This window comes from Brachyhypopomus gauderio, chromosome 1, assembly GCF_052324685.1.
Source record: "Brachyhypopomus gauderio isolate BG-103 chromosome 1, BGAUD_0.2, whole genome shotgun sequence".
In the NCBI taxonomy this organism is placed as follows: Eukaryota; Metazoa; Chordata; class Actinopteri; order Gymnotiformes; family Hypopomidae; genus Brachyhypopomus; species Brachyhypopomus gauderio.
Genome location: NC_135211.1, coordinates 22198481 through 22216005, shown reverse-complemented (window position 1 = coordinate 22216005; position 17525 = coordinate 22198481). Strand labels below are relative to the sequence as shown.

The following is a 17525-nucleotide window of genomic DNA, read 5'->3' as shown; positions in this document are numbered from 1 at the left end:
TTAAAATTCTATTATTAATATTATATACGTCACTTTCAAGGTCCATTTCAATATTTCCCAGCACGTTAAACTTAATTAAGTTAAATATTTATACATATATTCGAAATGATCCGAAATAATTCGCTTTTTTATCACATTATTTTATGGTTGTTTATTTTCAAAACGCCCAATCTTAACGTCTTCACGTTCTCTCATGTTTCGTCCTAGAATTACAAGAGGTTCGTATTTGTTAACGTAATACAAGAAAACTGTTCATTCAGATGGCTATTTGTTGTGAAACGAAGTAGTTACAATTTCAAACATTTTCAAGTATTGAGCCTACATTCAAATCTGAAAGCAACATTAAAATTGAAAGATGAAAATCTTGGTACCATTAAACTGCAGAGAGCCAGCCTCTCTGGCTCGACGAAGGATGTCCACACACATAATAGTGGAGTTTGGCCACAATAGCACGAGGTTTTACCGCCCTCTCGTCTTGGCTGCAGAGTGCGATGCGACCTGTCCACTACAACCTCCTTCTCCAGTCGCAAGGCCTCCTTCAGCAACTTTGAAACCGTGGCAGGGGAACTCGAGCCAGCACCCTCCGCCACATTTAGAATGCGGATATTCGACCTCCTCATTCGCCCTTCCAGGTCGACACATTTCTCCTGCAGACCGACCATTTCTTTGTTGAGCTTGTTCACGGTTCTCTGCAGCGCAGTAATATCGTCTGAGCACGTGGAGAGGCCGCGCTCCATTTCTGTGACCGTCTGTTTCATACTATCCATGTCCACCCGAAGCGCAGCCACACTGCTTATCACTTCTTCTTTAACAGCCCGTAGCTCAGACTTCATTCCTGCAAATTCGTCCGCAAACTCACTTCTAAGCTCAGATCTTAGTAGAGTGGTGATGTCCTCCTTCAAGGACGAGAGAATCTCTGCTTTCATCTCCGCCATCTCCGGTGATTTCTCTCTGGATGTCGCTTGAATTTTGCCCGAGGCGTTAAGCCTGTTGGCGATGTTCTTGCCTGTGTACGTGAATTGACGTAGATTCTTGGCCATTTACTCGCTGAATTCTCCCGAAAAGCAAACGAGTATATTAAGCATACATTCGTACAATTAACCTATGACTTTGTTTTAGAAAACAAACGCCACATACTATATTTATTAAGAAAAATTTAGCGGAGCATAAGAAAACCCAACCAATGCCATTGCCTGCTCGCTAGCGCCCCCCCCAGTGTATATTATTTAATGCTTAAATGAAGCATTGTTCCTGCGCGCACTGTGTATGCACGCACAGAAGTGCATGTTATATTTAGAACAAATTCATTCATGTATAAATTGATTCTGTGAAAATATCACAGGCATGGGTCATAACAGAACGGGAATCCAATTCCAGCAACCATGAGAAAAATAACCAGCAACCACCACGAGAAATAAACAGAGGACTAACACGGAAACAGACATGAAATGGCAGGAGATGCGGGGCAGACCGTGACACCGGGTTTCATGATGTGCGACTGTGGAACAGAAAGAGAAGAGATTTTTGGTTATGTTCAAATAATAGTGTGTGTGTATATATATATATGTGTGTGTGATTGGTTGTCTGTAACGTAGCTGTGTTAACAATTGTAAAGCGCCTTGGGTATTTAGATAAGGCGCTATATAAATTGAAACATTCATTCATTCATATATATATAAATATACTTATCGACGTACCTTCATGTAGTTTTAGGTACACAGTTGCCACACAGCCAGGGACACTCTGCCCTACACTTGCGACAGGTGTACTTGCCGCATGCAGCGCACGGGGTTATGCTGTGGTTCCGGTTGCAGTTTGTCTGCACCTGACACGTAGTCTTCTTTCCAGGAGCAGGCGAAGGACGTGGCGTTCTCTTCAACTCCTTTTCCTGTAGGAAACGAAGACGGAGTTCCTCAGCAAGAGTACACATAAAAACTCTCCTACTCTCTGTGGACCCCGTACATGCCGTGTACAAAACATGCGCATTCATCGCTGCCAGGTCAAGTATGTTATAAAACACTGCAACGGGCCACCGGCGTGTTCCTGCGCGCACTGTGTATGCACGCGCCTTCTGGTCCATGATGTCAACGGCGCACTGCAAAGAACAAATACAAAGAAGTACATGTTATATTTTGAATAAATTCATTCATGTATGATAAATTGATTTATCAATGCCAACACATGCATACCTTCGTCCGGTTGTAGTCCGTCACAGTGTTTGGCTTCTTTTTGCGGTCGTCTGCAATCTCCACGTGCGTGTGCATAGTGCTCAGAACGCAAACTGTTTTGTTGGGCTTGGAGGCATACACCGTCAGAAGCGCATCATCGGATCTGTACACCTCCGTTGACAACTTCTCACGTCCCTTGGCGTTTTTGGCTTCCAAAGGAACTTCTCGGCGAATCTTGTTCATTGTCCCAAGCAGAGTCGTGTTGCATTCCAGCAGCTTCTTAGCCAGGGAAAGAGATGTGAAAAAATTGTCTGTGGCTACAGTTCTGCCCTTGCCCAGGTATGGCTTCATAAGCTTCATCACCACATTCTCGGACACTCTTTCCCCCTTGGGACGATCGGGGTCCTTTCCAAGGTATGGAATGGCGTTGCACATGTACTTTGTGTTCAACTCAGAAGCAACCCAAAACTTTATTCCAAACTTGTCCGGCTTTGAGGCAATGTACTGGGTGAATGGACAGCGAACCTTGGTCGGAAACAGCTGCTCGTCGACTGTCAGTTCCTTGCCTGGGGTATAGCACAAAATGCAGTTGTTCACAAATCGCTGCCAGATGTCCGAAATCGCAGCAAATCTGTCGCTCTTTGCACGCTCCGCACGGGTGTCCTTATTATCAAAGCGCAAGTACCGCATGATTTCTTGGTAGCGGTCCCGTGCCATTGTCTCCTGGATCAAAGGCACAGCGAACATTGCCGACCAACAGTCCGACATCGCTCCAACTGGACAGAGGACTGCTCGTAGAAATAGGATTGCTACGAATGCCATGAACTCGCTGACCGACAAACTCCAGCTGCTGTCTGTTCTGCGGGCTTCATGGACAGTGCAGTCTGTGATGACTCGCAGCATCTCCATGTCGAGCAAACACAGAAAACTGCAGTCTGCTTGTGATCCTACGCTGTATTAGTAAAAGTAAACAAATGACGCTAGGTAAATTACACGTACTAAATATCATTCAAACACAAGCAGAAACACTGGAAAGAAATATGAAGTTACTATACCTTTGCATGCTCTGTAGGCCCGGACGGCTCAACGAATGTTGAATTAGGCGAACAGCTGCTGACACGAGAGCGTGCGATGCCAACCTTCTCCCAAACAGTTCCATCTTTTGCCCGTACAGTTGGTGCAGGTGTGGTGTCAGCCTGTGTCCGTCTCTTCCTTGGAGGGCTCTGTTGTACCTCATCCGATGTACTGCTTCTTTCTTCATCGGATGAATCGCTGGTCAAAAAACAGGAGGGTCCTTCTCCCGCATCGGACTCACAGCAGTCCTCGTTGGTCAGCAAAGCCGCAACTTCTTGACCGGTGAACGTCCTCTGTCTTGCCATGGTGTTTTGCGTCGTCTCCACACAGGATAGTAGTGAAAATGTAAGTCGCCTGCCTTTGGGTTTCAGCTTTTATCATGACTCTGAAGAACACACCCACAACAGCGCATACTAATTATACTTTATTATAATTGGTGGCGCTTCACACATAACGCCGAAACCGAAACCGGGCTAATCCCCTGCATACACGGGAACAATAAAAGGTGATTGGACCCGTGATAATGGTTCACGGCAATCCGTGAATATCAGTCAAACACAAGCATAAACACTGCAAAAAATATTATATTACTATGCTGTATGAGTAAAAATAAATAAATGACGCTAAGTTATTTACACAAACAAAATATCTTATTTACACGAATGAAATATCAAACACAAGCATAAACACTGCAAAAAATATTATATTACTATGCTGTATGAGTAAAAATAAATAAATGACGCTAAGTTATTTACACAAACGAAATATCTTATTTACACGAACGAAATATCAGTCAAACACAAGCGTAAACACTGCAAAAAATATATTACTATGCTGTATGAGTAAAAATAAATAAATGACGCTAAGTTATTTACACGAACGAAATATCTTATTTACACAAACGAAATATCAGTCAAACACAAGCATAAACACTGCAAAAAAATATTATGTTACTATGCTGTATGAGTAAAAATAAGTAAATGTAAAAATAAATATTACTTTACTATACCTTTATTACTTTGTTGCTGCTATTGAAGTGCATACACAAGAAAATCTGGGTTGCTTGCTTCATACATAACGCCAATACCACGCTAATGATAATGTGTTTCACGGGAACAATATGAACCCGTGATAATGGTTGGTTCAGCCATGTAAATGTGTGGCGCTATTGAAGTGCATACACAAGAAAATCTGGGACGTTTGCTTCATACATAACGCCAATACCACGCTAATGATAATGTGTTTCACGGGAACAATATGGACCCGTGATAATGGTTGGTTCAGCCATGTAAATGTGTGGCGCTATTGAAGTGCATACACAAGAAAATCTGAGACGCTTGCTTCATACATAACGCCAATACCACGCTAATGATAATGGTTCACCGCTCTAAATAATACTTATGTCAATATGTAGCGCTTCACACATAACGCCGAAACAGGGCTAAACTTTATTTATTTATTTTAGACTACAAACTTGACCTGGTGCACACAGACTGCACACAGACTAGACCTGGTGCACCACAGAGCTCCTGCCACAGAGCTCCTGCCTGTCTTTCTGCTCCTGTCTTGCTCTGAAATTAACATATGTATGGTCCTGCTAATTGGGCAGGAGAAGGAGGGGTGATGTCCTCAGAACCTTGAAATCTCAGGAGCTCCAGTGTTAATGTGAGAAGTGTGAAGACACTCGTGAGAGCGCAGAGTATACTGTCTTTTTTAAACTCCTTACCTGCTGATGTATTTTTATTACAAGAGTGTGCCATTCCCTTTTTGAACACATACAGAGATTGGGAGCAGAAATGGTCTGCTGGTCCCTCTCTTTGGAGTGGCTCACACTACAACCGGTTACAATCCTCATCAAAAACCCTGGGATACAGGTTCACGGAAGCACGGTGGTGAGAATTGGGTGGGCCCTTTTGGCAAAACTGACCTTTTTAGGGGAGGGTTTTAATGTTCTGTGTGTATATGGTTTTAATGACAAACACGAGCGGGTGGAGTTGTTTGAAGACCTGCAACCCCATATGTTAGGAAATGCACCGTTGATAGTGGGTGGGGATTTTAATTGTGTTTTATCTAGTAAGGAGAGGAAAAATGTTGGGGATAGTTTTAAGTTAGACAAATCGTCGGGGAGACTGAGGGCCTTAATGCAGGATTTTAAGTGTTTTTATGGAGTTTGAGGGATTGACCCGACTGCCGGACAGTTTTAGAGCAGGGACAGTGACTCTTCTATACAAAAAGGGGGAAAGGACAGATCTTAAAAACTGGAGACCCATTACGCTTTTAAATTTAGACTGTAAACTTTTTAGTAAGGTTTTAGCACAGCGTATGTCTTTGGTTTTAGAGGACGTGATCCACCCGGATCAAGCCTGTGCAGTGCCCGGGCGGAGGATCACGGACAGCTTGATTCTGAGAGAGACAGGAAGATGCGGTTGTTGGTTCTAAATTTAGATTTTGAAAAAGCCTTCGATCGGGTCTCGCACCAGTACCTTTTCAAGGTACTGCAAATGATGGGTTTCCTGGGGAGGTTTTTAGCATGGGTGGGGTTGCTGTACAGTGATGTCACCAGCAAAATAATTGTAAACGGGCACCTCTCAAAGGCGTTGACTATTCGCTCAGGAGTACGGCAGGGCTGCCCGTTATCCCCGCTTCTGTTCGTAACAAGTATAGAACCGCTGGCACAGATCTTGAGAAGGGATCAATGGATCAGTGGTCTGACATTGCCTGGGGGACTGACCGCGACCTGTTCACTCTACATGGATGATGTGACAGTTTTATGTACTGACTTTTTATCTATTCAAAGGACTTTGGAAGTGACTGATTGGTTTGGGAGGGCAGCAGGTGCCAAATTAAATAGGAAGAAATCAGAGGCCCAGCTTTTTGGGCCTTGGGAAAATGAACAGGCGCGGGCAAATTTGGAGGTAAATTTTAAAGACTTGGACATGAAAATATTAGGACTGAAATTCGACAAGATGGGGAGAGGAAGCGGGAACTGCATAGAGACATTAGGGAAAATGAAAAAGAAGTTGGGGTTTTGGGGACTCCGGAAGCTGACATTGGAAGGGAAAATCTTAATTGTGAAGGCTGTGGTTTTACCGTTGGTTTTATTGTTGTGCTCCGTTTTCAGCCCACCAAGAAGCTTTCTTCTAGGCATGGACCGCGCCGTGTTTTACTTCTTGTGGGGGTCCAAGTGGGAGCGCCTCAAAGGGGAGTAAGTAAAGTACCCCTGTTTTGCATCCCACGCATCCAGATAGATTGCCAGTGGTCGCCTGTTGTGGGCTTTAAACTTCTACCTACCACTTTAGCCCAGCGCGTTCGTTTGATGGGAAGGAGATAGCAGGAACAGCCATACCAAAATTATAGCAATATCAAAAAGGCCTTTATTAAAACAGAGATATCTCTGGGGATCTCACATCCTAACATTTACATCAGAGAGACCCAACAAGTGTTTGTACATCCCGTCTTTATATACGATTTCTCCGCCCCTAAACGCTTAGATCTTCTTCTATACCTTACATGGTGTTGTCGTTCGAGCAAACATGATTTTGCTGTTCAAGCAGACATGACTTTTCCATTTGTTTCAACATATTAGAATATCTGTTCAAAGGGATGCTGTCCTACACCGGTACACTGCGGTCCTCAACTTCCCATTGACAGGGTCATCTTCCCTTTGAAACTCCTTACACATCATGATTTCCCAAGGCCCTTCTTAGGGTTTACAGCTTAAACACATCTAATGCAGTAGTTATATTTAATTACTATATTATGTTAATGGTAAGCAAAATATATTGTTGCTAATGCTAGTGCTAAGCAAAAATAAACCCAAAATCACAACACGCCAAAATAGCCCAAAGGGATATATACTCCGAAGTGGATCCCACTTGCTGTTTGACCAAATTGCCAATCGGACATGATATGATTACCACGACTTACTCGATTACCACGGTCAATAGTGGGTTCGCGGACGCCTGTAGGGGCGCTCTCGCGCTATCCGTGGACCACGCCCGATACCGCCCACTGATCCGAAGTCAGTTTTAAGTCGTGGCACGTGGCATAATGGGCAAGCGGGCATGACATCCCATTTCCAATTTATTCTGTGTTGGCATGCTATTCAAATAGATTGCAAGTGGGACGTTTGGACACACCCCACCCACATCCCATTTCTAGTTTATTCCATGTGTTTGCTTGGTATTGAAATAGATTGCAAGTGGGATGGTTGGCCACTACCCACCCCAGGTGGGCGTGTACAAGTTCAGGAATTAGGGGTAGGAGCACAGGAAGAGAACCGAATGTCGTAGGGGCCCGAAACTTGATAGGGGCGTGGTGGGGGGCCCCTGGAACAACATATTGAAGCCCCGCCCCCCCAAAAGTGGGCGTGGCCGGAAGTAGGTGTTCCCATGGGCCGATCGGCTTGAGACTTGATAGGGGAGTAGTGTGAGTCCCCTAAAACAACATATTTAAGCCCCGCCCCCAAAAGTGGGCGTGGCCGGAAGTAGGTGTTCCCATTGGCCGATCGGCTTGAGACTTGATAGGGGAGTAGTGTGGGGCCCCTAAAACAGCATATTTAAGCCCCCCCCCCCCCCCCAAAAGTGGGCGTGACCGGAAGTAGGTGTTCTCATGGGCCAATCGGCTCGAAACTTTGCAGGGCAGTTCTGTTAGGGACCAGAAACAACATACTAAAAGCTTGTGTCCGTAAGTGGTCGGGAAGTCGAAAAACGAACCAGAAAGTGGAACAGGAAGTGACTTTCCCGAGGTCGTAGGGTCATGAAATTTCATAGGGGATGTTTGGAAGGGCTCTGGAACAACATACTGTAAGCACGAGTCCGAAAGCCAAGCGGAATTTTCACACCCCTATCCCTAACCCTATCGCATCCCACTTCCAATTTATTTGATAGATGGTTTGTGGACACATCCCTTTTCCCAGTCCATTCAAAAGTCCATTGAAAATATTTTTCAGGAATATTTTTTTATTATTTTTTTACAAGGCTCTGGAAGGGCCTAGACATGCAGTTTTCGGATATGTGGTCAAGGGCCCCGGGACGAACCAGCATTCGAAGCCCCGACGTCATAGCACCTCCCTAAGCCCTGATTGGCCACATCCCACTCCCAATCTATTTCCATTCAATTTTCGCGGACAGGTAAAAAGGGAATTTTCTGTTCCCGCCCACTTAGGGGGGTGGGGCTCCAATATGTCATTCATGGGCCCTCACACATCCCACATATGAAATTTCATGGACCCATGTGCTTCAGAAGCCTCACACCAACTCTAAACATAGAAAAGCACATGGCACATATGCACTCCGCCATTTTGTAAATTTCAGACATGTGGTGCCAGTGCGGCCAAACGGCTGGACGTAGCCGCACGCCGTTAAACAAGCCTTATGTGGACACCCCACTGATGAACCAAACCGAAGCACAGACCCCTAGGTCACACAGTTTGGGCGTGGCAAGCTTTTGGCCTTCTCCATTCATTTTAATAGGAGTGACACAGACAGACAATTTTGTCCCCTGAGGGTCTTGTACTGCACGCAGCTAAACGTGCTTATAGAATATCCTTTTGCCCCAACCCCTGATAAACATTCTGTGAGCACGGCCCCCTAGGTCATACGGTTTGGGTGTGGCATGTGTTTGGGCCTTCTCCATTCACTTTAATAGAAAAACACACGCACGGTGGCCCTTGGGGGTCTTGTACTGCACTTAGCTGCACGTGCTTCTAATATGTTATTTCTGTGCCCTCACACATCCCACATATGAAATTTCATGACCTTATGTGCTTCAGATGCCTCACACCAACACTAAACTTAGAAAAGCACATGGCACACATGCACTCCGCCATTTTGTACATTTCAGACATGTGGTGCCAGTGCGGCCAAACGGCTGGACGTAGCCGCACGCCGTTAAACAAGCTTTATGTGGACACTCCACTGATGAACCAAACCAAAGCACAGACCCCTAGGTCACACGGTTTGGGCGTGGCAAGTGTTTTGGCCTTCTCCATTGACTTTAATGTAAAAAACACTCTAAAGGGGTCCTTGGGGGCCTCAAACTGCAGTTAGCTGCACGCGCTTATGGCCTGTGCATCCACCCCACTTCCCAAAGAACATACTGTAAGCACGGACCCCTAGGTCATACGGTTTGGGCGTGGCTAACTTTTGAAGGTGTTTTTTTTCTAACACAGAGCGGTCACAAGCATACATTTGGGGACGCTGAGGGGCCAATATTTGTAGCTTTTACAAGTCTGTAGCTCGAAGCGTTGATGTATGGCAGCCATTAATCTATTGCACTGTAGTCGTAGGCCTAAAGGTCAAACACAAATGTTCATACATTTGGGGACGGTGAGGGGCCAAAATTTGACGTAGAGGTCCCAATATCGGTCGAGGTCGTCTCTGTGATGGCCCGATGGAGGATCCCAAGTTGCAAGTCCGTAGCTCAAAGCGTTGGCGTATGGCAGCCATTAATCTATTGCGCCGTAGTCGTAGGCCTAAAGGTCAAACACAAATGTTCATACATTTGGGGACGCTGAGGGGCCAAAATTTGACGTAGAGGTCCCAAAATCGGTCGAGGTCGTCTCTGTAATGGCCCGATGCAGGATTCTGAGTTACAGGTCCATAGCTCGAAGCGTTGGCGTTTGGCAGCCAATAAGGTATTGCGCTGTAGTTGTAGGCCTAAAGGTCAAACACAACTGTTCATACATTTGGGGACGCTGAGGGCCCAAATTTTGACATAGAGGTCCCAACATCGGTAGATGTCGTCTCTGTGATGGCCCGATACAGGATCCTGAGTTACAGGTCCGTAGCTCGAAGCGTTGGCGTTTGGCAGCCAATAAGGTATTGCGCTGTAGTCGTAGGCCTAAAGGTTAAACACAAATGTTCATACATTTGGGGACGCTGAGGGCCCAAATTTTGATATAGAGGTCCCAAAATCGGTAGAGGTCGTCTCTGTGATGGACCGATACAGGATCCTGAGTTACAGGTCCGTAGCTCGAAGCGTTGGCGTTTGGCAGCAGTCAACGTGTTGCTGTGTAGGCTTAGGCCTAAAGTTTAAACACAAATGTGCATACATTTGGGGACGCTAAAGGCCCATGAAAATAAATTGGAAGTGGGACATCATTCAAATAAATTGGAAGTGGGATTGGTAAGTACACAACATATGACTGTGCAAACTTCAACACATTCACACAGTGAGTCAGGGGGACTCAGACATGTGTGTGTGTGTGTGTGTGTGTGTGTATGAGTGTGTGTGAGTGAGTGTGTATGTGTATGAGTCTGTGTGTGTGAGTGTGTATGTGTGTGTGTGAGTGAGTGTGTGTGAATGTCTGTGTGTGTGAGTGAGTGAGTGTGTATGAATGTCTGTGTGTGACCATCACCCATCATTGCTTTTATGGACACACAACGTTTTAAAGGACAGGCCACAACAGGTGCTTTTTAATGGTTGCAAAGCACGGGTCTTCCACAAGGCTGTGTCTTATTGCCAGTCCTCTTCTCTGTCTATACGAACAGCATTACATGCAGCAGCGAAGGAATGACACTTTTTAAATATGCAGATGACATGGCTCTGGTGGCCTCAGTAAAACATTGGAGGATCTGTCTCGGTACCAGCAGACAGTCAGCACTTTGAGTCAAACGTTTAAAGATTTTCACCTGGAACAGAACATATCTAAAACGAAAGAATTGTGCTGTGGATATGGAGGAGCCAGGGAAGTAACCACATCCTCAGTCCAGTCTCTCAGCTTTCAGGGCCAATTGGTAGAGCAGGTGGAGTCATTTAAATATCTGGAAATGGAGATTGACAATTGCCTGTCCTTAATAAATCACAGCAACACTATTCATAAGAAGGCACAGCAAAGACTTATTATCAGACAAGGAAGTAAAATTATAGGTTCACTACAGACACCATTACAAGCATTGTATGAGCGAGCAGTGTTTAGGACAGCAACCCTACAGACCCATCTCATCCATTACACACACAATTTCACTTTCAGGAATGAGATATAAAGTCCCATTGGCTTGGAAAAATGGGACAGTCATGGCCTGGTGGTAGGGAACTCATCCTGTGACCAGAGGGTCGTTGGTTCGATTCCCAGGCCTGAGACCATGACTGAGGTGCCGCTGAGCATGTGTGCACCACAGCCCCCTAGTAATCACTAGTGTGTGTGTGTGTGTGTGTGTATTCTAACTGCACAGATGGATAAAAAGCGGAGGAAAAATTTTGATTGCGGTAAAAAAATAGACAAATATGGCACATTTACTAGAATGTGTATAGGAGATCTTTTTTTCCTTCGGCAACTACAATTCTGAACTCAAAATAGGTACACTGTAAAAAATCTTTGTTTGCTTATGTTCTGTGAATATAAAAATTTATGTGGGCAAAGCATGAAACATAAAAATAGTTACTCCAAAAACAAAAAACGAGTTGTGCCATCAGCTGCTGCATTTTTACCATTCAACTTAATATTTTGTGTTCAGTGAATGAGCATTATGGTTCTCAGTCAACATGTCAAGTCCAAAGTAAAAAAACTGTGTTGGGCGAGCAATAGTGGTAGTGGTGAAACTAATGCGCATGCTCGAGAGAAGATTTTCTTGGCGCCTTCTGCCCCTTACCAAAAAGAAGTTTATTCAAGTGTACTATGAGTATACTTATTTTGTACTAAAACTGAGGAAGTATACTTGAAGTTTACTTTTTATAAACTATATTTTAGATACTTAAGAAAAGTATACTGAAGTATACTTGGCTTATACTGAAAAGTATAAACAGAAGTCTAAAACTAAGTACATTCATAGTTAGTCTTAGAATAGTATACTGAAGTATACTTGGCTTATCCTGAAAAGTATAAACAGAAGTCTAAAACTAAGTACATTCATAGTTAGTCTTAGAATAGTATACTGAAGTATACTTGGCTTATACTGAAAAGTATAAACAGAAGTCTAAAACTAAGTACATTCATAGTCTTAGAATAGTATAGTGAAGTATACTTGGCTTATACTGAAAAGTATAAACAGAAGTCTAAAACTAAGTACATTCATAGTTAGTCTTAGAATAGTATAGTGAAGTATACTTGGCTTATACTGACAAGTATACAGAATAGTTTAAGTATATGTGGCCTTTACTTGTACTTAAACCTTTGATCAATATATACTTAAGAAAAGTATAATTAAGTATTCTTGCCTTATACAGAAGTATACTTGACTTGTAGTTTGGGGTGGAATAGCTTAGAGTAAATAGTACATGGGCGGAAGTGAATCAGATCTTTATGTACACAGAGTTATTAAACAGTACAGAAACAGATAAACAATTGGCTAATTCTATTGACAGTAGTTTTCCAAGGTTTGAGAGGATTTTAACAAGCTTGATTCATATTATAATACATAACATTATACACATGCACACACATATATAAAACATATTTTTGTAAGCTCATCACAAAACATTAAGCCAAACAGCAGTAAGTATCTTAAAGTAATACAGTGGCTACAACACTCAATTTTTGATTAAACTCATGACTGCTCTTTTAGTCCCGTTCATGGCGATTTGGCAAAGGTGTAACGTACAATTTGTCAACTGTTTCAACAACAACACATTTCATTGCTATCATGTCTGGCCATATAGCACTGACATTTCCAGTCTTCCTCACCTCATGTGTAAAAGTACACTGTACATTTATTTGTGAATCTTTACACAATGGCCTGCTAGATGTAGCAAGTACCTCAACTAATACACAGCAATGTTTGGTACATGCACAATTTGCAGGGCTTTGATGTGCACAGTGTTGTTTAAAAACAACTAAGTCATTAATTAAACACAATGTACCATCTTTCAAGTATACAACACTGTTATACCTTTTCTTTAGCCTCTCATATTTTTGACTGTGATACAAAACTCCATCAACCAAAAAACGGCTGAAAGACCAGAAGCAATTACTTAGATTTCCACATAACTTGGTGATGGCAAGCCTATACGAAGCTGTGATGTTTTCTTGCAATGGGGGATGTCCAAAACCCTTGACACTTTCATTTAATATTTCACATTTTTCAGTTTTTCGCTTATTAAAGTGAAGTTCTTCCACAAATGACCGAACCTTTGCATTTGTGATAGTATGCTTGGTCTTTTCTGGCAATTCTCTCCACAGCAGAAATTTTCTAGCTATTTGTGAAGGGATATACTGTGTTCCATGACAATACTTAAGTAGAGTGCCCATATTGGATTCAAACACGAATGTTGACGTAGCCCATAATGGCCCCCAGTTTTTTACACTTTGAGTAACATGTGTGAGTAAGTGTATGTTGAAAGTCATGTGATGTTTCCCGTACAATCTTTGAAATTCAATGACAAATTTTTTAAGAGCCAGTTCTGACATCAAGATGCTTCTAGTTTTGATCTTATCCTGAAGCAATGTATATATACCAAACACCAAAAGGAACAAATGATTCCAAAATCTGGCAGGGAGTATACCTTTCAAGACAGGCAGAGCATAGAAAAGAAGAAATGCTCGCCATTCTGAAGCTTTCCAGAACTTCCGTTCACTCATTGACCTTGGTGTCCTGGTTATCTCAACAGGAGGTTTTATTTTTATAAGTCGCAAATTAACCTCTTCGATCTGTTTGCCAATGTACCAGGCAGCTTCACTGTTTGCTGTATCAAACCACAGTGTGGACAGTTGCCGAGTGACTCCAAGACACACATTGTGTTGATATTCAGGAATAAAACCATTTATCATTTGGAAGTGGCAAAGCTTCATTAACGGAGATGGCCCTTTGACGCCAAACACTGGCTCATTATCTGAAGCTGACATCGCATGACTAAAATGATCTCTCTCATTTCGAAGCGGGGGTTCAGGTCGATCATATGGATAGGATTTACCACCTTTATGATAACAAAAATCACATCCATAAAAACCATTGAACTGCTTTGTGTTACGAAGCAATGGACGAGCCATCGAATCAGAGCTACAAACCAGCACAAACACTCTAGAAACATGAGAGTTCCCCTGTATGTCTTGCCACTCGATACCTGCAGTCTCTAATAAAGAGGCTTCTTTAACAAAGGGTGTTAGTAATGTTAACATGGACGGTTTACTTGGTCCAAACCATAACGCTGACATCAAAATGTGCTTTTTTCTCACTTCTGGTTTCAGTTCAATTACCTGACACTGAATAGGCCAAATGCTGCATTTAGAACTTTTGAACACTGGTGCGCCATCAAAATTCCAAATTAGTGACAAGTCATCTTTTCCAAGAACTCCACTGTCATGTAACTTTTGATACTCTTTGCCAGACTGTATGTCAGAGAGAACCCCAGAGGTTCTAGTTTTTTCATTAAGACTGACCATGTGTTCTTGCAGAAGTTGCTGAATTTGTGCATACAGGGGCAACACAAGAAAATAGAAGCCATTCTTTAGATTTGCACTGGCGTCAAATACCGTGTTGCAAGAGTCACACTGAAAGGGACACTCTGCTCTAATGCCAAGGTATTTTGAACAGCTTTCACAGTAAAAGTGAACTTCAAAATTGGATGAACTTCCAAATTCTTTGTGGAAAAGGTAATGTGAAGATGGGATAAGACCTGGAAACATTATGTTAAACATTTCCAATAAGTGAGTAAACGCTTCACCGGTTAAATTATGCCGCAACAAATAGGACATCAGCATCAATATACTTTCTCCTTTAGAAAGAGGTGCCCCAGGATACAAGGGCTTGTCACCAGCATCAGCTCTATCTTCGTTGCCCTAAAGAGAAAGAAAGGGAGACAAAAGATGTAAAAATGTGAGCAGCTACAGAACAAAGCAGGAATATTAGTCCAGCATGTTTTCTTCTATTTTATCAAATGTAATTTTCTAGAAATGCTTACCTTAGGCTATCACAAAATTAATGATAATTTCATCATATTATAAAAAGCTACAAACCCAATAGAAAGAGTAGCGACCTGTATGTGTACCTGTATGCTCAACTTTAGTAGAGTCTTCGTTTATATAATTACTCAGGCATACTATGAGTCCTAAAATATCCTTCGTAGTTTATTTGTGAAAAGTGGATCATGCAAATATAAATAATAAGTCACGTTTACTTTTTATTGTGTAATTACAATTATTTTGCTATCACCTCTGCTGAATGGTGGCATAAGGCTGCTATTTTGGCATAATCCATATTGCTGTCTTTTATTGTCCATTATGTTCATATGCTAAAAGTGTTACTTTGAGACTGTGCAATGAAAGTGAATAAACAGAAACACTGCAGTGATAAAACAATTAATTGATATTTCACAATTATGTAGACTCAAATTGCGACCAAACCCAAAACACTACCAAAATTCAATTCTGTTCGATTCTGATCTACACAAGCAATTATCTACAAGCCCACACAGTGCAGGAGTGATGCCACATTGCTGTATAGATATGGAACAATTTAACTCATGACTCTGTAACACCTTAAGCAAGTTTTATTTTGTCTCTATTTTGAAATAGTCTGATATTCAGAATGCCTTGCACTACTACCTGCCTCAACTCCACCTCACACAACTTAAAAATAAAGCATCATGTCAGGACAAAAACTCCAAAAAACAGCTGCTACAGTCAGTCATAGCTATTTTATATTGTCTACATTACACTCATTTTACAAAATGATCTTCTTTACGTGAGTTATTAAACTTAATTACTAGCACTTTGTCATTCAACCATTTACTACATACCACTGAAAATTCTGAGGTGCTTCCTCCACCAATATTGTCCTCCATCAAATCTTCACTGTCCCCATCATTTCCAGCTTCACTCCTGGTAGCATGAAGCATGCTTCCTTCAGAATCTGACAGGTCTTCCCCATACTACAGGTTAAAGAATATCAATATAAATGTCTAAAAGGTATAAAACTGTGTGATGTATAATTATTTATGTACCTCTTGAATGTCAGCACCAAACAGGCTACTTGTGGAGGAGTTTTCATTGTCCACTTCACCATCATCATCTTCACTGCTGGATGCATTGCTCATGTCATCTTCAATGTTGTTCTAAAGATTAACAAGGGAAAAAGAATAAACAACTGAATTAATGGCAAAATATCATTGAATTTATGAAGGCCCTCTGCTGCCTTCATAAATGGAGTTTGTCATTTGGCCATAATAAAGTGGAATCTTTCTGTAAGGGGGATAAATGCTCTCACCAACTATCACAGCAATCCACTAACTACAAGTAATATCTTGTGTGGAGTTAGCCCAGCATATTTTAAGATTTGTTGTTGGAGCAATGAGTTGGATGAAAAGAAATAACAATGCCAGTAGACAAAACTTGTGTATGTACCTCTTGAATGTCAGTACCCATAAGGCTAGTTGTGGAGGAGTTTTCATTGTCCACTTCACTGCTGGATACAGTACTCATATCATCTTCTGGGTTTACTCCGTCATACTCAATGTCTAAAGGCTAACAAGGGAAAAACATTAAAAGTAAACATAAAAAAACACCAGACCTTTATTGTACCACAAATAATCGATACTAGAACTGGGCCGTGTTTGTTAATCACTAATGGGTGACAGATACTGTTTATGAGAAGGACAAACAGAAGTAAGGTAAAAGTTTATTTGACAACTCAAAGACATATAAAGTGGAAGTCATGAAAACAAATCATGTAGTACAGTATGAATAACATTATTACTGCTGTAAAAAGAGATGCTCTCCATGGGCAATATGGACAAAATTAACTATCACAGTATGTCTGACTGAACACCTTAGTATCGATATTATAATAACACTGTAGGGAATAATAGTGTTAATACCTCTTGAATGTTAATACCTCTCTTCTCAAAGTGCTCATTTCCAATTTTTTCATCTTCACTGTTGGAAGTGTTACTACTGTCACCTCCAGTATTTCTTGGACCATTTTTATTGTAGTTCTACTTGTAGACAAGGAAAGATAGAATGTTTAAAAGTTAGGGGAAAAAAGATAGTAATTTCTTTCTCCAAGGTTAATATTATTGATTAAATCATAAACTTATGCATGTCATAAATAACACATTTTAATTCATTACGTCTGTCTAAAGGCATGTGTGTAGTATTTTAATGTCTTATAATAAACGTTACTTACTTTTGCATTCCATCTGAACTTGGTTCGCCTTGGGATTCTTTCTGTGTCGTTCTCCAAGTATCGTTTGTAAGGTCCTGAACGTTTCGCCATTTTGTCGCTTGTTGCACAGAAGCTAGAGAACACGCAGAGATATGTGTTCGGAGAATCTCCTGCTTCCCGCAATTCTTTTCGTCGCAGTCACGCATATCTCGCGAGAGCAGGCCATTTGATCTGTTCGCGCGCT

The 17525-nt window shown here is 42.0% G+C and overlaps 1 protein-coding gene and 1 long non-coding RNA gene across 6 annotated transcripts; both read right to left on the bottom strand.

The window, feature by feature from the left end:
* Positions 1 to 1308: 1308 nt before the first annotated feature.
* Positions 1309 to 3091, bottom strand: LOC143526969 (uncharacterized). The gene is made up of 3 exons (XR_013134008.1): positions 2854 to 3091; positions 1698 to 2095; positions 1309 to 1498 (listed from the first exon to the last, which is right to left on the bottom strand). It is a non-coding gene; the product is annotated as an uncharacterized LOC143526969 (long non-coding RNA).
* Positions 3092 to 12467: 9376 nt separating this feature from the next.
* Positions 12468 to 17442, bottom strand: LOC143512658 (uncharacterized). Of its 5 annotated transcripts, none has more exons than XR_013130507.1 (5): positions 17303 to 17442; positions 16522 to 17111; positions 16122 to 16232; positions 15918 to 16049; positions 12468 to 14958 (listed from the first exon to the last, which is right to left on the bottom strand). XR_013130507.1 is itself a non-coding variant. In XM_077003238.1 (5 exons), exons 1-5 carry the CDS (start codon positions 17390 to 17392, stop codon positions 15837 to 15839), a joined length of 651 nt encoding a protein of 216 aa, XP_076859353.1. In that variant the 5' UTR covers positions 17393 to 17436. The 5 variants fall into 5 exon arrangements, 1 of the variants encoding a protein (XP_076859353.1); XR_013130509.1 differs by having other exon boundaries at positions 16122 to 16641; positions 16995 to 17111; XR_013130504.1 differs by having other exon boundaries at positions 15918 to 16232; positions 16522 to 16641; positions 16995 to 17111; positions 17303 to 17436.
* Between the last annotated feature and the right edge of the window lie 83 nt (positions 17443 to 17525).